General features: G+C 33.9%; 2 protein-coding genes across 3 annotated transcripts in view; both read right to left on the bottom strand.

Annotated features, from left to right (window-relative positions):
* The window catches only part of LOC129799205 (integrator complex subunit 4), a 252,861-nt gene that overhangs the window by 125,511 nt on the left and 109,687 nt on the right, over positions 1-17,663 (bottom strand). The window lies entirely within an intron of this gene.
* LOC129799209 (NGFI-A-binding protein homolog) overlaps positions 1-17,663 on the bottom strand; it is a 35,277-nt gene that overhangs the window by 14,618 nt on the left and 2,996 nt on the right. For both annotated transcript variants that reach the window (XM_055842898.1, XM_055842900.1), the window contains exon 2: positions 15,482-16,557. In XM_055842898.1, the coding sequence (XP_055698873.1) occupies positions 15,482-15,755 (274 nt within the window). In that variant the 5' untranslated portion in view covers positions 15,756-16,557. The remainder of the gene's footprint in view (positions 1-15,481; positions 16,558-17,663) is intronic.

Below are 17,663 nucleotides of genomic sequence, written 5' to 3'. Positions count from 1 at the left end.
GGGGAAGCGATATATTTTTCAGGAAACTCAGGGAATTTGGGAATTTCTACAATTTTTTGGGAAACCTAGGGAAATCTAACATTTGTTCGTAGACCATTTTTTTCTGGACACTCACGAGGAACCCATACATTGTTTTCAGAGATCCCGGGAAACCGATGGATTTTTTAGGAAGCTCGGGTAACCTGGGAATCCATACAATTTCTTGGGGATCCTGGAGAGATCTAACATTTGTTCATAGAACCCAGGGAAGCCTTCATATTTTTTCAGGACACTCACGGAAAACCCAGAGGACCCATAGATGTTTTCAAGGATCTCGAGGAACCTCTATCTATTCACTTTTTCAGGGGAACAGGGGAACTTTCACATATTCATAGAATCCAGGGAACCTACACATTTTCTCAGGGAACCCTCGAGAAACTCGGGGGACCCGTAAGACTTTTTTTTAAGTATCCCGGGAAGCCGATACGTTTTTCAGGAAACTCCAGGAACCTGGATATCGATACAATTTCTCGGAGAACGGGAACCTGGAGAAATCTAACATTTCTTCATAGCGGAACCCGAAGAACCCAAAAAACCAATGCAATCTCTTGAGAACCTAACAAAATGATTTTATACGGGAAACCATCCAACGGATGACGTCTCGTTGGAAAAAAAGAGAAGAAGAAGATGAAGAACTACCAGGGAAACTCAAGAACCCAAATATTTTTCAAGGAACCCGAAACTCAAGTTACTCTGATTGCTTATTGCTTAGTTACCCTTTGAAATTCCCCTATGTGCCACAACTGTTCTTATATCTGGCAACACTTTCGATCTGGATTATTAAGTATAAACGTAACCACTGCTTTCAAACTCATCTCGTAAGATCCATATTGAACGAACACTCCGCAAACTACTAACAGCGTGGTGGGATAATTCACTCGTGTGGCGAATTGAGAACAGTTATGGCGAAAATGGGAACAGTTGCGGCGAAAGTAGAAACAGTCATGGCAAATTGAACAATTTAAGCTTAACTCAACTCAATCCAAGCTGTCCAAGTATATAAACGAGGTCATAGACCAGAAACAACTCTTTTTGCACCCTCTCACCAGCAATTTCTTCTCTCCCACCGAAAATCAAGAAGATGGAAAAGTCCCAAAATGAAGAATTAGGTTTTGCACCGTGCGAATTTGATTTTATAATTCCCTTCTAGGGGCAAATACAACTCTTTCCATGCGGGACAACGTCCACTGCATAAATTCGACACTGCGAAAAATTATTGCAAATTTGTCACAAATGATGAAAAAATTTATTCTGCAAATTGTAAAACATGACATGAAAGAGAGGAGAGAAGGACAATTGGAATGTTAAGATGCGACTCTTTTTTTTTTACTTATTATTTATTTCTCTTGTTCTTCTTTCTGTGTTTTTGTCAGTTCTTGCTTCCTTTCTGGCCCTTCTTCGGTGTTTTCTGGGCCTTTAGACACTCCTCTGGGGAGCCACAATGGATTCATATGGGATGCAATTAAATTTTCATGGCTCTATTTGCAAGAAGATGATTTATCTGGTGGCATCACCAACTGAATTTATCTGATCGATATGTTGAATTAATTAAATTGAGAGAAAAATCATTTTATTGGTGGATAATTTTGAAAAATATGAAGTTAAATGTGATTGTTTTGATTATAAACTGAATAAAAAGAATTTCAGGCGTTTTCACGCAATAAAATGCGAAAGTCATGCTGTAAATTGAAAACATATGTGGTAAGGTAAGATGGGGTAATTTGGAATGATGTCTATTTTGGAATTTCGAGACTGTTTGAGATGGTCAAAGAGAAAAAGAAAATCACAAAGAAGTACAAGATTTTGCATTCAAGAGTACTTCTTGGCGAAAATAGGAACAGTTACTACGAAAATCGGAAAAGTTACGGCGAAAATCGGAACAGTTACAACGAATTTAAGAACAGTTACGGTGAAAATCAAAACAGTTACGGCATAATACTGGCATCGCAACGAAAATGCCAACATTAGTATATTGCTAAATTAAATATTAACAAACGTTTCTGCAAACGAACAATTGAAAGATCATTAAACACTTTTTAACTACTTCAACAGGTGATTATTTTTTCAAAGAGCGTGTTTGCTGAAATGATCTTACCGCAATGAAATTTTAAATTTAGTTCACTAAAACATCTCAAACAACCAATTATCCTCTCTTTGTTTTATGATCAACACAACTTTTAACACTTTCCCAATCAATATTCTTATGCACTAAAGCGATTTACTTATCGATGAAAATATTCACGTAAAACAAGACCCTAAATGCACTAAAAATTATAATTAATTTATCTGGAGTACCAAAATTGTCTCGATGGTTCATGATATTGAATTTTCAGCGCGAAGATGCTTGTCCGATAAATTGACGTGAATTGCCATAATTTTCTTTTCGGAAAGACCTTGATAGGAATTGAGAGTTGATGATATGCAGAAATTTCATCACAGAAGCAGGGGAGAGATTTCCAGTAGCGAAATGTGCTAAAGATATCCAATTTTTTGTCGGATGGGAATCCTTTAAGCAAGAATTTGGGGTTTCGGTAGCAAAAGATCGATTTGGGGGTAAAATAAGTTGGAGAAAAAGAAGGTTAACCCTTTAACACTGTGCTAAGGAACTTAATGAGCTTATTATTCAGTGTCACGAATATAAATAAATTATTCTTCCGGATATTTTTTTTGATAAATCACTATCTGAAAAAGCCTTAATGGCGGTTTTGTATGAATATTTTTAGAAAAATAAACTTTTTAGATTTTATTTACTTTATTTATTCAACCTACTGCAAAAATAATGTACTTTTGCAAAGATTTTAAATTAGGCCAAAGATTTATTTAAAAAATTCTAGATAAAAATACAATTATATGGATTTTTCCTTTACTTAGATCCTCTATCTAGGTCAATCTTTGGGTCAAAATTCCGAAAGTCAAAATCCCAAAAAGGCTGAAATCCCGAACGGTGCGGTGGATCGAAATCCAAAAAAGCCAAAATTTCGAATGATCCAAAATCCTGAAAAACCAAAATCCCAAAAGATAAAAAATCCTGAAATCTTAAAAAATATCATCGCTACTCTAACGATCGTATCCGCGCTTGTTGGCGACAACGGGAAATTTTCATTATTTTGGAAAATTATCCTACAAACTATCCTCCGTACAATGTCCTCCCTGTCTGGATTTTTACCATTGGGGTTCTTGCCTTTCAGAATTTTGAATTTCGGGATTTAGTCATTCAGGATTCTGGCCTTCGGAATTCAGGGTTTTCGGAATTTTGGCTTTGTAGATTCTATCTTTTTGGGATTTTGGCTTTCGGAATTTTGACTTTTCGAGATTTTGGCATTCGAAATTTTGGCCGACACCGCATTCATTTAGTTTATATATTATTTCATTTAACTATTAAAAATTCATTTTTTTTAATTCTCTCCTGTTATTGCTCGAACTCAAAAAGAGAGCACCTATGTAATCGACGTTTTTCAACTTGTCACCGTCCTAGAGCTTAAACGGTAAGAAGAGATATTAACTTCTGGTCCAACCCCCACAAAACCATGTGTTTTGATATTTTTTTCGAAAACGGCTCCTACAATTTCTTTTATTTTTGGATATATTTTGGCGGTGGTCCAGGCGCATATTTCGTCCAAACATACTTGTGACACTAAAAATCACTAAAAATCGATTTACTTAATTTGGATTTTTTGGAAAGATTTTTAAATCAGGTTAATGTCCGAAAATAACTTATCTTTCTCGTATTTATTTTTGTTTTTTTTTCGTATTCTTGTAACTGATGCAATCTAGAATGATCTTTTCTTTACTCATTTTTATTGTTTAAATGCTTTTGGACTTTGTGAATCAATCTAATCGCTAGTGCACCAGTAAGCACTAAAAGATCAAGCTAAAAAATAATTCCCAATAATAAGTCCAACTAGTGAGTTCGAGCATTCCGCAAAGCTGGGACGTTTGGCAATCTCTTTTTTCTAAGGCCTTTGATTTTTTTTTAAATTCTTTTATTATTTTTCTCTTTAGTTTTAGAATTTTAGTGTGAAAATCTAGCAATGGAAATTATTACTCATTACTTATGTGATTCTTTTTTATCAGTTTTCTTAGGTTTTTCAAAAATATTTTTAGGCATTTTATTTTATTATTGCTTTCTACTGTATTAAAAAAAATGTGTTTTACATTTGATGTTTTTCTTTATAGAATGAAGTACTTTCCTATTTAAACCTTACCGATTTTTAACCTTTACTGATTGTTTTAAAAATTTAATCCTGCAATTCTGGAATAAATTTTTTAGCTTTTAAGAAATTGAACTTATTTGCATTCCCTGACAATTGCTTTTATATTTGAAATGTAAAATTTCTTTGGGTCTTCACGTTCAAATGCCACAAATTTCTTAAATTGTCTTTAGTTTAAGAGCGAGATAGTCTGGAAATAGGTATAGAACCCAGAAATCTTTGAAAAATTTAAAGATTTTGAAATTTTGTCAAAATTTTATACAATATAAAATAAAGAAATAAACTATTTAAACCCCCATATTCTCAAATTTAAATTTAAGATTTGATTTAAAAGTTTCCTGCCATTATATGAGCTTCAGATTCAGACCTTAAGCAGTTTTCAGACTAGAGGTTTAGCCCAGTTTCCAAAGGTCTAAACTAAAAGCATAAATAACAACCAATTTTATTGGATTTTCAGAATCTAACAGATCACTTGCTCTTAATCATTTAATCAAAAGTTCTTTTTCCAAAAATTCCTGACTGATAGGAAATTATAGTAGTTAAGTCATGACTGAAAGTCGTATAAAGGCTCAGCCAAATGGCATAACTGCTCTAATTTCTTATCAATCAAGATTTTTGGAAAATTTTGACTTAGCATTGGGTTATTAAAATCAAACGATCCATTAGATTTTGAAAAACCGATAGAATTGGTTGCTAGGGTGATAAGGTGATAAGGTGATTAGGGTAATAAGACTATAGGAAACTAGTCTAAGGGCCTTGGCAGACTTGAGGATTATCCGAGAGACGGCTTAGCGTAATTATGTTCGAAATAATTTTTAAACCACATTACTATCATTTTCCACTAAGCCGTCTCTCGGCTTAAGTCGTAAGTGTGTCGAGGGCCTAAACCTCTAGTCAGAAGACCGCCATTAGTCTCAGGTAGGTTTTCAGATTTTGAGTAGTTTTCAGTACCGGAAGTGCGGGTGACTGACCTAATCCTGTGCGTAAGCTTTTCTTTACTTCTAGAACTCAAGGAACGGTCTTTACCGATCCGATCTACCATGTCTGATCGGTGAGAATCATTCTTAAACATTAGAATTCAAGAAAAGTTTACGAACAGGAGGCGAACAAAGTCACTCGCATCTACGGTAGCTTACAGTTCCGATAAAAATATAATTATATAATTAATGATAACCTCTTCGCTGCTAAAGGGTTAAAAAGAAGTTAAAATTTGCAAGTTGAAATTTCTCCGAAAGTTCCCACGACGAGAAATCTATAATTTCCCGCGTTTTTTTCTCTCAAGCCCCAAGGGCTTGCCACCGAAAGGCTTTCCAATTGACTCTAGGCGATGGTCAATAAACTCTTCATGGTACTTTCGTGTCTGGAACTGGACCCAGTGGCACGAAGACCTGGGTGAAATAGGACATGATAATGCTCAATTTCTCCTCTAATGGAGCTTTGGAAATGCAAAAAAGCCAGGACAAAAACTCGATTGAGAGCGAAAGAAGGAAAGACAGGGCAGGATGAAAAAAAAAGATCATTATTCGGGCATGAGAATCCTTTCATGGCGAATATTCACACGCTCTTAGTAGTCTCCGTGGCCTAGACAGCGAAAAATCGAAAGTGTGAAAAAAGTTTTTAGTGTTGAATATGGGATGTGAGAGAAAAAAGTCTAATTTATTCGCCTTTTTTTCCTGTGAGCCAACAAGAAGAGTTCATTTGGCTTGATAAAAAAAACCCATGCCATTGCTGAAGACATTGGGTATGAGACAAGACGTCCGTCCGTCCGTATGCAAATGAGCCTGGATGGCTGAAGGTACACAGTTAGAAAAGGGTTTACAATGGTTAAAGACATGTCTTTTTCTACTCTGGGATAAGTTTGTAAAAATTATGCAAAGGAGTTGAATTTTTTATGTAAGATATGAAATTACAAATAGCTGAATGGATACTACATATTTGTTTGTTTTGTCAAATTAAGTAACTTCCAACAAACTTTTACAAACAAGTAGCAAGATTGGATATATTTTTCTAAAGATATATGTTTCATGTGACCAAATAATGTTAGTTTGGGAGTAATCAAAATTTTGACAAACCTTTACAAATTCATTTGCCAAGATTTGCTATGGAAATGACAAACTCTTTGGTCAAAATTACTAATTTCTAGGTGAAATATTCACTTGATGATGTAATTCACAAACGTTTTCTACAGCTACAGAAGTTTTCTACAGAAGTGACTCTTTTTTGCAAACTTTTCGCAAAAACAAAATTTAGAAAATATCAAACCTTTGATAGAAATTTCTTTTCAAACATTTGCCAGTCTCAAGATATGACAAACTTGTTTGTTAAAATTGACTTTTATATTGCCAGTTGAGTAAATCAGTTGCCGAACCGATTAACCATTTTTCGTACAGAACTGATCCCCTTCTTACAAACTTCTTACAATTTTTTTGTTTGTTTCAGAGTGTACCAGAAATAATTTTTTCGTTCCGTTGGTAAGACTTTCATAAAGTTCAGTTTACGGCTTGTAAATTCGTAATTAAAAACCTTAAATAAAAAAAGGGAAAATTTTTTAAAAAGATGTTAAATTGGAAAATATTAAAATTCTTGCAAACCCTTTAAAAGTTGTTTGTCAAAGGTTTGCTAATTTTAAATATGACAAATTTGTTTGTTAAAATTAATCTTATTTTGCCAGTTGATTAAAGTAGTTAGTTAACTGATTAACCAATTTTTTGTCATTTTCCATAGAGAAATGACCTCCATTTTACAAACTTTTTACAAGATTTGCATTTTAGAATACACTAGCAGTATTTTCTACGTTTGCAAAATTCGTCAAGTCTTTTTGCTTGAATTAATTAGCTATTAAATACAATCAACAGAATAGTGGAAGTTTTTTATCAAATAGGGTTTTAATTAGAAAATACCTTTGACAAAATTTTCCAAAACTTTTTGTCGGAGGTTTGTCAATTTTAAATAAAATGAGGAACCTGCTAGTTAAAATCAATTTTACTTTGCCAGGTGATTAAACCAATTGGTGAACTAATTAACCAACTTCTTGTCATTTTTCATATAGAAATTACCTCCTTTTGCAAACTTTTACAAGACATTTTTACAGAGCGTGTCCTGACTATAGTCATTCTTCAATTTGAAAGGTAATCGCCTTCTAAAATACGAATTTCCGAACCAATTTTTATTAAGACTTGGATTAATTCGAAAGGTCTTGAGATTTTGCGTAAATGTAAAACAGTTCCAACCGGTAATGAATCGGTTATAAATCGGTAATGAACCGGTAATTGAATTTTAATAATAATTCAGTTTCTAAAATTTTTATTCAATTTTGAGATAGGTTTTCAAGCCCAGGTTACATCTGTTGTAGCCTGGTATAAGACTAAAAATTAATAGAAAAGGAAAATTAGATGAGTTTTTGAGCACTCCGTGAATTTTCTTTCACTATTGTTTTTTTACTGTGTACAAAAGGAGAGGAGACTTCTATCTAATTCCCTGGGCTTCATGATGCATGTGGGGTTTGTTTAGCATGGGATGGCAAAAAACTATCCACAGCACTAATTCATGGAATAAATACAAGAAGGTAAGGTCGAGCTAAAAAAAACCCACTTTTCATACCAAAAACTTTTTTCAACATCAACTCATTCACGCATTCGATCCCCTCGCCTGAGTCTCTCTCGCTCTTACCCCTCGCGACTTAACCCTTTTGTGTACTGGGCTGGTTTTTTCTGCATGGTCCTGGTCCTACGTGGCAGAAAAGGTACAAAATGTGATGAGAAGCCAGGGAAGAGATCTGGCTCTGGGTTTGGCTGGATCGTTGTTTTTTCTGACCGCAGTCCGCGTTTTAGGTAAATTTTCTCTCCCGTGGTATTTAACTTGTTTTTTCTCTTCATCTTATTATTCTTTCTGTAGCACTTTTTGTTATAAAACATCTCTTATGCATTTTCAACTCTCCCTCTTCGGTGGCTTTGTCTACCTCTCAATATATCGTTCATTCTAGGCTGGGCGCTTTTTTTGTGGCCACCAAGAAACTCGCGGGAATACTTTCGGGAGATAAATGAGAAAATATGATGAGAGCACCGAAATGGCCTTTTTGCTCCTTTTTTCCCTGTCTTCCCTTAAAGGAGTATACCTCAACACACCCAGAACATCGGTTTTTTCACCATCTCGGGAAAAAAGGTGGGAAAGATGTCTCTGGGACACGATGGGAAAATCAAATGTTTAATTTGAATAACCAAATCAGTCTTTTTTGTCTTATCTCACGTTCACCGTTCCCATAGAAGTGATAGTGTTTTTTTGTGCCAAGAAGGATTCATTACGATTGACAACTTTGAGGGACAGTTTTTTTTTGGGAAATACAGAAGCAACAACTGTTGAAGTTGGCTCAAGGAATAGATGAGTTTTTGAAGAGCAGGGGGTTGAGAACTTGAATAAATTATCTACAGTAGTTGGTAATAATTAAATGATATATTGGAATTTTTGCGCTGAGGTAATGTACCTATAGTAATAAGAAAAATAAAAAAAAATAATGAATAGAAAATATTTTTAGGATCTATAACTTTTTTTAGTAATACCGTGCTTTAGGAATTTGGAAAATATGAAGAAAAGATATACCCTACTTTGTATGTTTAATGAGGTTTATGAAGTCTATATATCGATAGATGCATTAGAAGATAGACTTAGCTGTTGCTGATCCAATCTACAGTGTAAAATTGGGTAATTTGGAATTATGTCTAATTCGGAACTTTGAGATTTCGTAACAGGTTTAGAGTTTAGATAACAAAAGGTAAAAATAACGAAGAGTACTCTCGAATATAAAACCTTGTACTTCTTCGTGGTTTTCTTTACCTCTTTGACTGACTGAAACAGTGAGAAAATGTCAAAATTCTAGAATAGACATTGTTCCGAATTACCCCATCTTACTCTAACTGGTAAGATTTTGTATCACTGTTGGGTTGTTTTTGAAATTTTCTAATTAAGTATTAAAAGGAATTGCACAGGATTTCGTGTTTAAAAAAGTAATCACTGAATCCCTGGGAAATTTTACAACAATATGAAATTTATAGTATGATCAAGGGAGCATCTGTTTAGCAAGGAACACTTATTTTCAATTTCGTCAAAATATAGCAATTTATTTAATGTAGGAGGAGTCTACACTTATGAATGTTATACACACTTATGAACAACGCAAAAATCTTAATTTATTGCACTAAACAGATTTTGAAAAATCAAAGAAATTGTTAATTACATTATAAACTAATAATTTTATAACTTTTCGAAATCTGTTTTATGTAAGGACTTAAGATTTTTGCACGTTGTCCATAAGTGTATAACATCCATAAGTGTATATTCCACCCTATCTCATAAAATACAAGTTATATGACGTTTTTTTTATTAAACTATGTTTTAGACTTTACTTACTTCAAGGAATCTTTATTGGATATTTAAAAATAAAATTACATAATGTTTTTAAGACGATACTTTTGTGGAATAAATCTCAGTTTGGAAAGTCCTTCAAGCTTTGCACACACTTTGGCTTCAAATACTTCATATTTTTCCCATATTTTTTTTTTAATTAATGCCACCAATTTTTATGCATTAAAAATCTTTTATTCATTAAAATAATATGAAATAAATATGAAGTGTTTGAAACCAGGGTGGTGTGAAACCTAAATGACTTCCCCTACGCTGATTGTTTTGTTCTAAAAAGAATTTAAAGCAGTTTAAGAAATTAAGGCTTAATTAATTTTGGTATTAAGTGATTGCATTTGAGTCTGATGGAATTCTAGTGAAAAAATGTGTCGGTATTCCAAAATTGAGTAAGCCATTGACAATTGCTCTACAAATTGTTGTCCTTTCCAACAGTAGAATTTCCAAAATCCCGAGGTTTTTCAAAATTCGGGATCTAAAAATATCAGAAATCCCGATTTTCAAGGTCACGGAATTCCGATATTTAGGATCTTCGATTTCGAAATCTTGACCGAAATTCAAAGGTTCATATATCTCGGGATCTCAATATCGCGGGACTCTATATATCCAGGGATCTTGAATATTCATTCTCGGGATTGCAGTATATCAGGGTCTTGAAATAAGGACCCCCGTTTTATTCAATACTATAATCCTAGGATTGGTACTGATCCTAAAAGTAATCAAAATATCGAAATATGTATTGGAAACCCTATTCAACAGTCGATGTCGTAACTGTATTTTGATGATTTTTTGAATCCAAATTTAAATGTAGGGGAGACTGGGGCACATGTAATCATTTTCGATACATGCGAATTTGAGGTGATTTTCCAAGGACAACGTGATTTTTTGGAAAATATTTCTTAGCTCATGTTTTACCCTTGGGTATAGGCAATTCGTCGAGGGTAATGCGGATGCTGGAAAACAATTGAGTTTTCCATAAAAATAAAATTTGTGTCCCTGTGCATTTTTCTCTTTTCACAAAATACCTGGGGTAGAAGTAACCACTTTCTGGGGAGGAAGTAAACACCTTTTTCCCACCCTTGAAATTAACTTTGCACCACTTTCGATTATTTTAATTACTTAAGAGATATATAAAGACTGTATATTTTTCAAAAAATCACGATACTTTTTACAAAGAATAATTAAAATAGCAAAAAAACTAAAAGCATGCATATCAAAGACATTTTTCAATGGATTTTCCCCATATTTTGACATCATGTGACTTTTTATTGAACACAGCGCCACCAATTTTTTCGTAATCTATGAATTATAGATATTTCGCATGAAGGTCAATTTCCCGCTCTTTTACCTACTCATTTTGTGAAATTTACCTACTGTTTACATCTACCCCAAATGCTGTTTTCTGACCAATTATTAATTCTTTTGAAATAATGAGAATCTCAATTTCTGTAGTAAATGCATTAATATAATCCTAAAAGATGTAGGAAAGAACTGGTATTGCTACATTTCGATTATTTTACACAATTTTTAATTTCCAGGTGGAAATCCAAATGATCAAAATAATCGAAATATCAACATTTTCAGGAAAATGATTTTTATTTTTAAAGTATATTAGGATTTTATTGACCAATTTATCTGTGGACATACATCCCCATGGTATCTATGAATGCTTATGGGTTTTATCCTCTGGAGTCTTAAAATTAATGAAAAAAATCACAGTGTTTACAACTACCCCAGATTACTACTGCCCCAGTTCCCCCTATTGTTGTTTTCACTTTAAAAAATAGTTTACTATTTACTGAATAAAAACGTTAGAATCCGTCTTTTTAAAAACAAGAAATATATATACGTTTATTCACCCCTTTTCAACAATAATTTATTTTGAAATAACCTTTGTTGTTATGTTTTTACTTAACATACATAATATCCAAAAAATTTAATTACATTACTACTTTCAAAGGCGATCACCGTGCTTTCACCAAAGCAAACACCAAATTGTTAGTGAAGTTGAGCTAAAAAGTGCTGATTTTTGGCATATGGAAAAATTGATAATTCACAATAGATTAAAAAAATTGTTAATCTTAATTTTACAATTGTATACAAATTGTTGTATAGAACTAAATACTAATTTAATTCCAAATATATAATATATTTGAATAAATATAATAAAACTTCAAAATATTTCTATCAAAAAGGTTACAAAATTAGCTCACAATTTGGAAAATACTAAAAATAAATATAGACACAAAACACAAATATTCTTTTTTAGATGAATTTAAGATCAAAAAAACAATGCTATTGCTGTAAAAACACCAAAAAATATCAATGATTACCTTAAGATATTTCACTTATTTTCAAAACAAACTTATCAATTCAAAGAGAGTTTTAAAATAATTAATTTTTGAGAGTTTTGAATTCAAAAAAAAATTATAAAATTGTTCAGAAATATTTGTAAATTCCTATTGGGGACTTACGAAATTTTTGGAAATTTTACAATCCACTAAAAATTCGTAAAAGTTTGTACTTTTTCACAAACATTGTTTAAAAAGTGATCATTTATTGAGCATTTTTTGTATTTTACAAACATTTGCTCATAAATGTTCGTAAACAAACACATAAAAAATGTTCGTAAAATGTTTTCAACTTGGTTTTTAACTTAACAAAAGCACAAAGATCCTTCTTGCTGTACTTTAGAATCTCTAAACTATATTTTAAAATTACTAGAGCTCGTATCTAAACTTCTAACGAAAATTGGTTATATTTTAGATGGTAAGGATTTGAAATTTATTTCAGAATTTCATAATAGATCTTTTGACAAATATTTTTATGTTTTTGTTGTTCTTCTTTTTTTATAAAGTAAATCTTATTGGGTCATTGATATTGTGGATATCGCTATATATATGGCACTATATGTAGATTACCCAATGATCCGATTTACACAAATACAAATAAAATTTTTCATTGGGTTATAACTTGTTAAAATTTTTTAAATAATAATGAAATTTTTTCTAATTAAATAACTACAGTAAAGCCTCGCTATAGGCCATATTTGGTTCCAGATTTGACACTTGGGTCGCACTATAGTCCATGTCATTTTTTAAAATTATCAACGACAATTAGTATTGAAATTGCTCTACGGCTTCCACTTTCTTTATGATTGTGGTACTTGTTCTTGTGCTCTCTTCATTATGGATCACAATTATCACAACTACTCAATAAAGTTTGCCAAAATATTAAAATAATTATGACAACATTTCATGTCGCGTACTAAGAAACATAACCTAACTTATAAATCAGTGTTTTGAAATCAACGGTTGATAAATTGTGGACTATAGAGCGATGGACTATAGCGGGGCTCTACTGTATTTAAAAAACTTCGCAAAATTGTTGTAAATGTTTGTCAATTTCCACTGAGGATTTACAAAACGCTCAAAAATCGTATAATCCATTAAGAATTTCTAGAAGTCTATATTTTTCGCAAACATTGAACGAAACATAATCACTTGATAACCAACCAGAGCATTTTTTGTTCCTCTTCAAACATTTATTTATCGAGCAAAAGTTTACGAACAAATGACAAAATTTTACGAGTATTTTTCTGAGCGTTTGCGAACACCAACAAACGTTTATAAATATTGTAAAGTGCTCGTCAAATGTTACGAACAATGTTTGTAAAAAAAAATTACAAACTTTTACAAACTTGTTAGTGAGTAATACGATTTACGGGGTTTTCGTAAATCTCCAGTGCAGTAGGATTTTACAAACATTTACGAACATTTCTTTTGAATTTTTTTATGTGTAAAGAGGAAGGTGTTTACTCTGAATAAATAACGTTTTGTTCAATATTCCTTTTAAAGCAATCTGTCACAACCCACTGTGTAATTCTACTCCTGGCTGATTCTGCCCTGGTTCCCCTATCAAAATAATGTTGAAAATTTATTAAATAATTATAAATTGCTTTCTCGAAATAATAATTTTTCATAACCAATTAAAGCTTTGCTAAAAGCCAAATGATTTGATAAAATCAAAAGATTAGTCACAGCATTTGTGAGTTAGTTTATTTTTTTGAGTAATTGGCCCTAAATGTACAAAAACCTCCCTGGGAAATGCAATTTTCTTGCTTTTTGTGGTGTGCATTGTGCATGTTTACAAGAAAAGTCCACCCCCTCTTCTGCGGGGATAAAATGTTAGCACAACGTGAAACTCATTGACTGCTGTTTTTGCTCCAAACGACCAAAACGTGCGCAACATTCTTCCCAATACCAGATCCCCAAACCCTCAAGTTCTGCCCAGGGAGAGGGTGGTACTGGAGAGAAGACGCCAAGATAGAGCAGTGACGTGTTTTTTTTAGCTGTCCTTCCTTCCTCTACCCCAAAGTTCTCCCTCATTTTTCCATTATTTCATGCCTTTTTTCTCTCACTACTTTCGTCTGCTTCTAAGTTGCAATGTGTCTTATTGGGGTGGTTTTTATTGCATTCGATAGACTGGCAGGAGCCACACGATCTTGATGCCGGCTTTTTGCTGGAATTTCTCCGGGTGGGTTGATGGAAACACAAATACAAGCTGGGAGGCAAATTGGGGATGATGGGGAGCAACACCCACAGGATTTTTATTTTTCCCGCAAAAAAAGTCTGCGCGGTAAGACTAGATAAGGCTATGGGTGATGAGATTCTTCTCAGGCAGAGATTAGATTGTGAAAATTGATTTTTCGATCTCAGCGCTCCTAGTGGTAATTGCGGGAAGCTGTGATGTTTTGCAGATTGTAGTGTAATCGAAGACCTTTCATTTGCGGGGTAGATGGGCTAATTCGGACAATTACATAGGAGGTTATGGTCATTGTAAAGATTTTTTTTAAGATACTTTAGTGGCAGTAGGATCAGCAATTGTCGTAATTCTTTCATCACCTCATCAGCAGTTCTTTTATAATATAAGAATATTAACCCATTCAGTCAATGTACCAGAAATGTTCATATTTTGGGATTAATTTCCTACAGATTAATAGATGATTTTTTTGAAAAGAAAAAAAAATATCTATTATGGGGGCGTGGGGAGCCCCTGTCAAACACATGCTTTAACGGTCACTGAATTTAAATTCTGTGCATTTATTCATTACAAACTGTATTGGTTTAGAGAGGAAAGAGGAAAGAGACCAATTTTAACAAATTCGACGGGATGTCGAATTTTCCGTCCGCCATTTTGAGCAGAAATTTTGCATGACTTTCCGCGAAGCAAGAAAACAATATGAAAATGTATTTTCATCTGTGTCGGACTATTTTTCCCAAGTAATTGAAGAAATAAAGTTACTAAAAATGCTTTCCCGACAGTAATTCGGATAAAAATTGTCCAGGAATAAATCATCTAAAATCACTCAATTTGCGTATGATGTATAATACCATGGTAAGTAATGGGTTAATAATGCAATAAAAATGAATAATGTTAGAAGAAGTGCTGATGAGGTGATAAGGAACTTACGACAATTTCTGATTCAATTGACGTTATATCCTGGGTCAAGGGCATCAGACTAAGTCATTCTTTTTTAAAAGGTAACATAATATGTCTGAAGGACAAAGAGACGATGGATCTGACATCACTGTCGTAAACTATGTCAAAAACCATAAGTCGATAAGTCGCACCGTTTTCTCTCAACAGACAAACGATCAGGATAATAGTATTTTTCTGAGTATAAAATCACAGTCCTACAAAGTTTAATCCCGATCATAAAATGTGAGATTTCAATATGGAACACAAACACTTAGAAGACTTTAAATAATCTCAGATAAAATCGATTGCATTTGGCCAGGGATGATGGTAAAACTTACTTGTTCCGTTGTAATTGCGTCCGAAGACTTTTCCCGGAGGACTGAGAGCTGTGGCTGCTGTCGATGGACTCTGCTGGGTTGCCGGAAGATTGGTGGATGGTGGATGACTGGTGACGCGACTTGTAGACTCAGGGATGGCAATCCCAGCCAGACTAACTTCAGCGTCGGATGGATTGCTGGTGGTACTCAATTGTTGCACTATGACGCTTCCACTTGTCGTAGAAATTGCTCCCGAAGACGTTTGGTCCATTATTGGGGACGAATTGAGGCACATTCAAATTTTGCGCACTTTACTAAAAACCTAAAAAGCCCTTGAGGCAATTTGCAAAGCAATACACAAGCTGCAGATTCAATGAGATCTCATGGGAGTTTCAAGCGACTGGTTTCAAACGGTCACTCCTAAAATAATCTACTAATTGCCACTAATAAACTCATCTACTCTACATAATTCTCTCAGCTTATCCTTGGATTTGGGACTATAAAGGATTCACGGAGAGGCTTCTACGGCATCGAAAACTCAGAAAAATCAATCAATTGCAAGGGAGTTTGGGAGGAAGTTCTTAAGGGTTGGAAACAATTCTAACTAAGAGGATTAACTGGAACTTCCTCAATTAAATCACTTCACAGCACAATGTTCTTGAGGCTTTTGTCTCTCTGATGTGATTCGAAAATGCACTCGAACGGAAAATTGTTCCAATTGTCCACGATGCACACGCAAGAATCTCATTAAAAGATTGTTTTTTGGCGCCTTTTTAGTTGATGTCCGATCGCAGTTTTGTTCTTATGTCCGCGGAGTCGAACAAACATCTGAATCCTCTGGGTCTCCTGGATGAGATCTCTTGTGGTGAGGAGAGCCATGCGTTTTGACTCCGCCCTTGTTGAAGAAGAAGGGAAACTTCGCAGAGGCAAAAACGGAGTTTCTTCTCCTCCTTTTGTTGCAATTCTCAAGCTCTTCTCCTTCCCTGTCCGTTTTTTTCTTTTGTTCCTCCTGGCCTTCCTTCATCGCTTTTCCATCCGATGTCTCATGGGTGCAGTGTTGGTACAGATAGTGATAAAAGACCACGAGGAGTAGGGGGCTATTCATATTTGGAAGATGTTGACATGTGAATACCATTTCTAAGAATTTTTTTTACATTACTCAGTTCACAATTTTTTATTCATATTACAATGTAGGGGAGACTGGGGCAAAATTTGTCAAAACGAAAATTTCAATATTCACTATTTTCTAAAATAAAAGAGTCTGAGGCTTGAAATTTTTATTATAGTTAGCCTTCACGAACCTTCTTAAACTTACAAAGTTTCAAGGAATTTGAGAAAGGATTATGTAAAATAAAAAATAATGAAATTTTGAGCCCTATTTTTGGAATATTTGGTTTAGAGAGAATATCAATACTGATTAGCTCAATTAAAGCACATTTCTCGTTAAGATAGACAAAAAGTATCTTCGACAAAGTCGTAGAGGAATAAATTTCCTATAAAAATATGTCTATTTGATATTTTTAACGTTTGCGAGAGTAAAATGTCACAAATTATCCGAAGACTGACAAAATTTGCCCCAGCAATTTTGAGAATCTCCACAAAATCGACTTTTAGAAAATGATTCGAAAATCACATTTCTTTCGAGATAGAGGAAAATAGTCTTCTGCAATGTTATAGAGCAGTAAATTTTCTATAAGAATATGCTCATTATAAAACGTTTAAGTTTTTTTAGAGCTCGTGAAAGAATTAAATATGCGTTTTGGCAAGTTTTGCCCCAGTCTCCCCTATTTGGGAAATATGTCCCTTCAGACGCTTTAATAATTTGCACCGGGCGGGATTCGAACTCACAATTGTAGAGCCAGGGGTCACACCGCCCAAGAGCCGAACGCTCTTACCAATTGCATCACGGACTCTCTTCTAAGAAAGTTTCCATACAAAAAGTATGCAAGCTATGCAAGGCGTCAACCTCGGATCAAACCTAGGGCAAGATGACTGAAGCAAATTCAGGATCTTGCCTTGGAACATGTTGAGATCGACTGTGAACGTGTTTCGGAAGTGCCGAAAGATTGACAGGCGTATTCTGGTAACCTGAGTGTCTCAAGTCCGCGACCTCGATGGGGATAAGATTGTGAATGAATTTTCGGTCTGATGAGATGTAACAGATAGTGGATGGAAAAATAGACCTCTCTTGATTTTTACTCTT

Source organism: Phlebotomus papatasi, chromosome 1, assembly GCF_024763615.1.
Source record: "Phlebotomus papatasi isolate M1 chromosome 1, Ppap_2.1, whole genome shotgun sequence".
NCBI lineage: Eukaryota > Metazoa > Arthropoda > Insecta > Diptera > Psychodidae > Phlebotomus > Phlebotomus papatasi.
The sequence above is the reverse complement of the archived record's forward strand: the minus strand, read 5'-3'. Positions and strand labels throughout refer to the sequence as shown.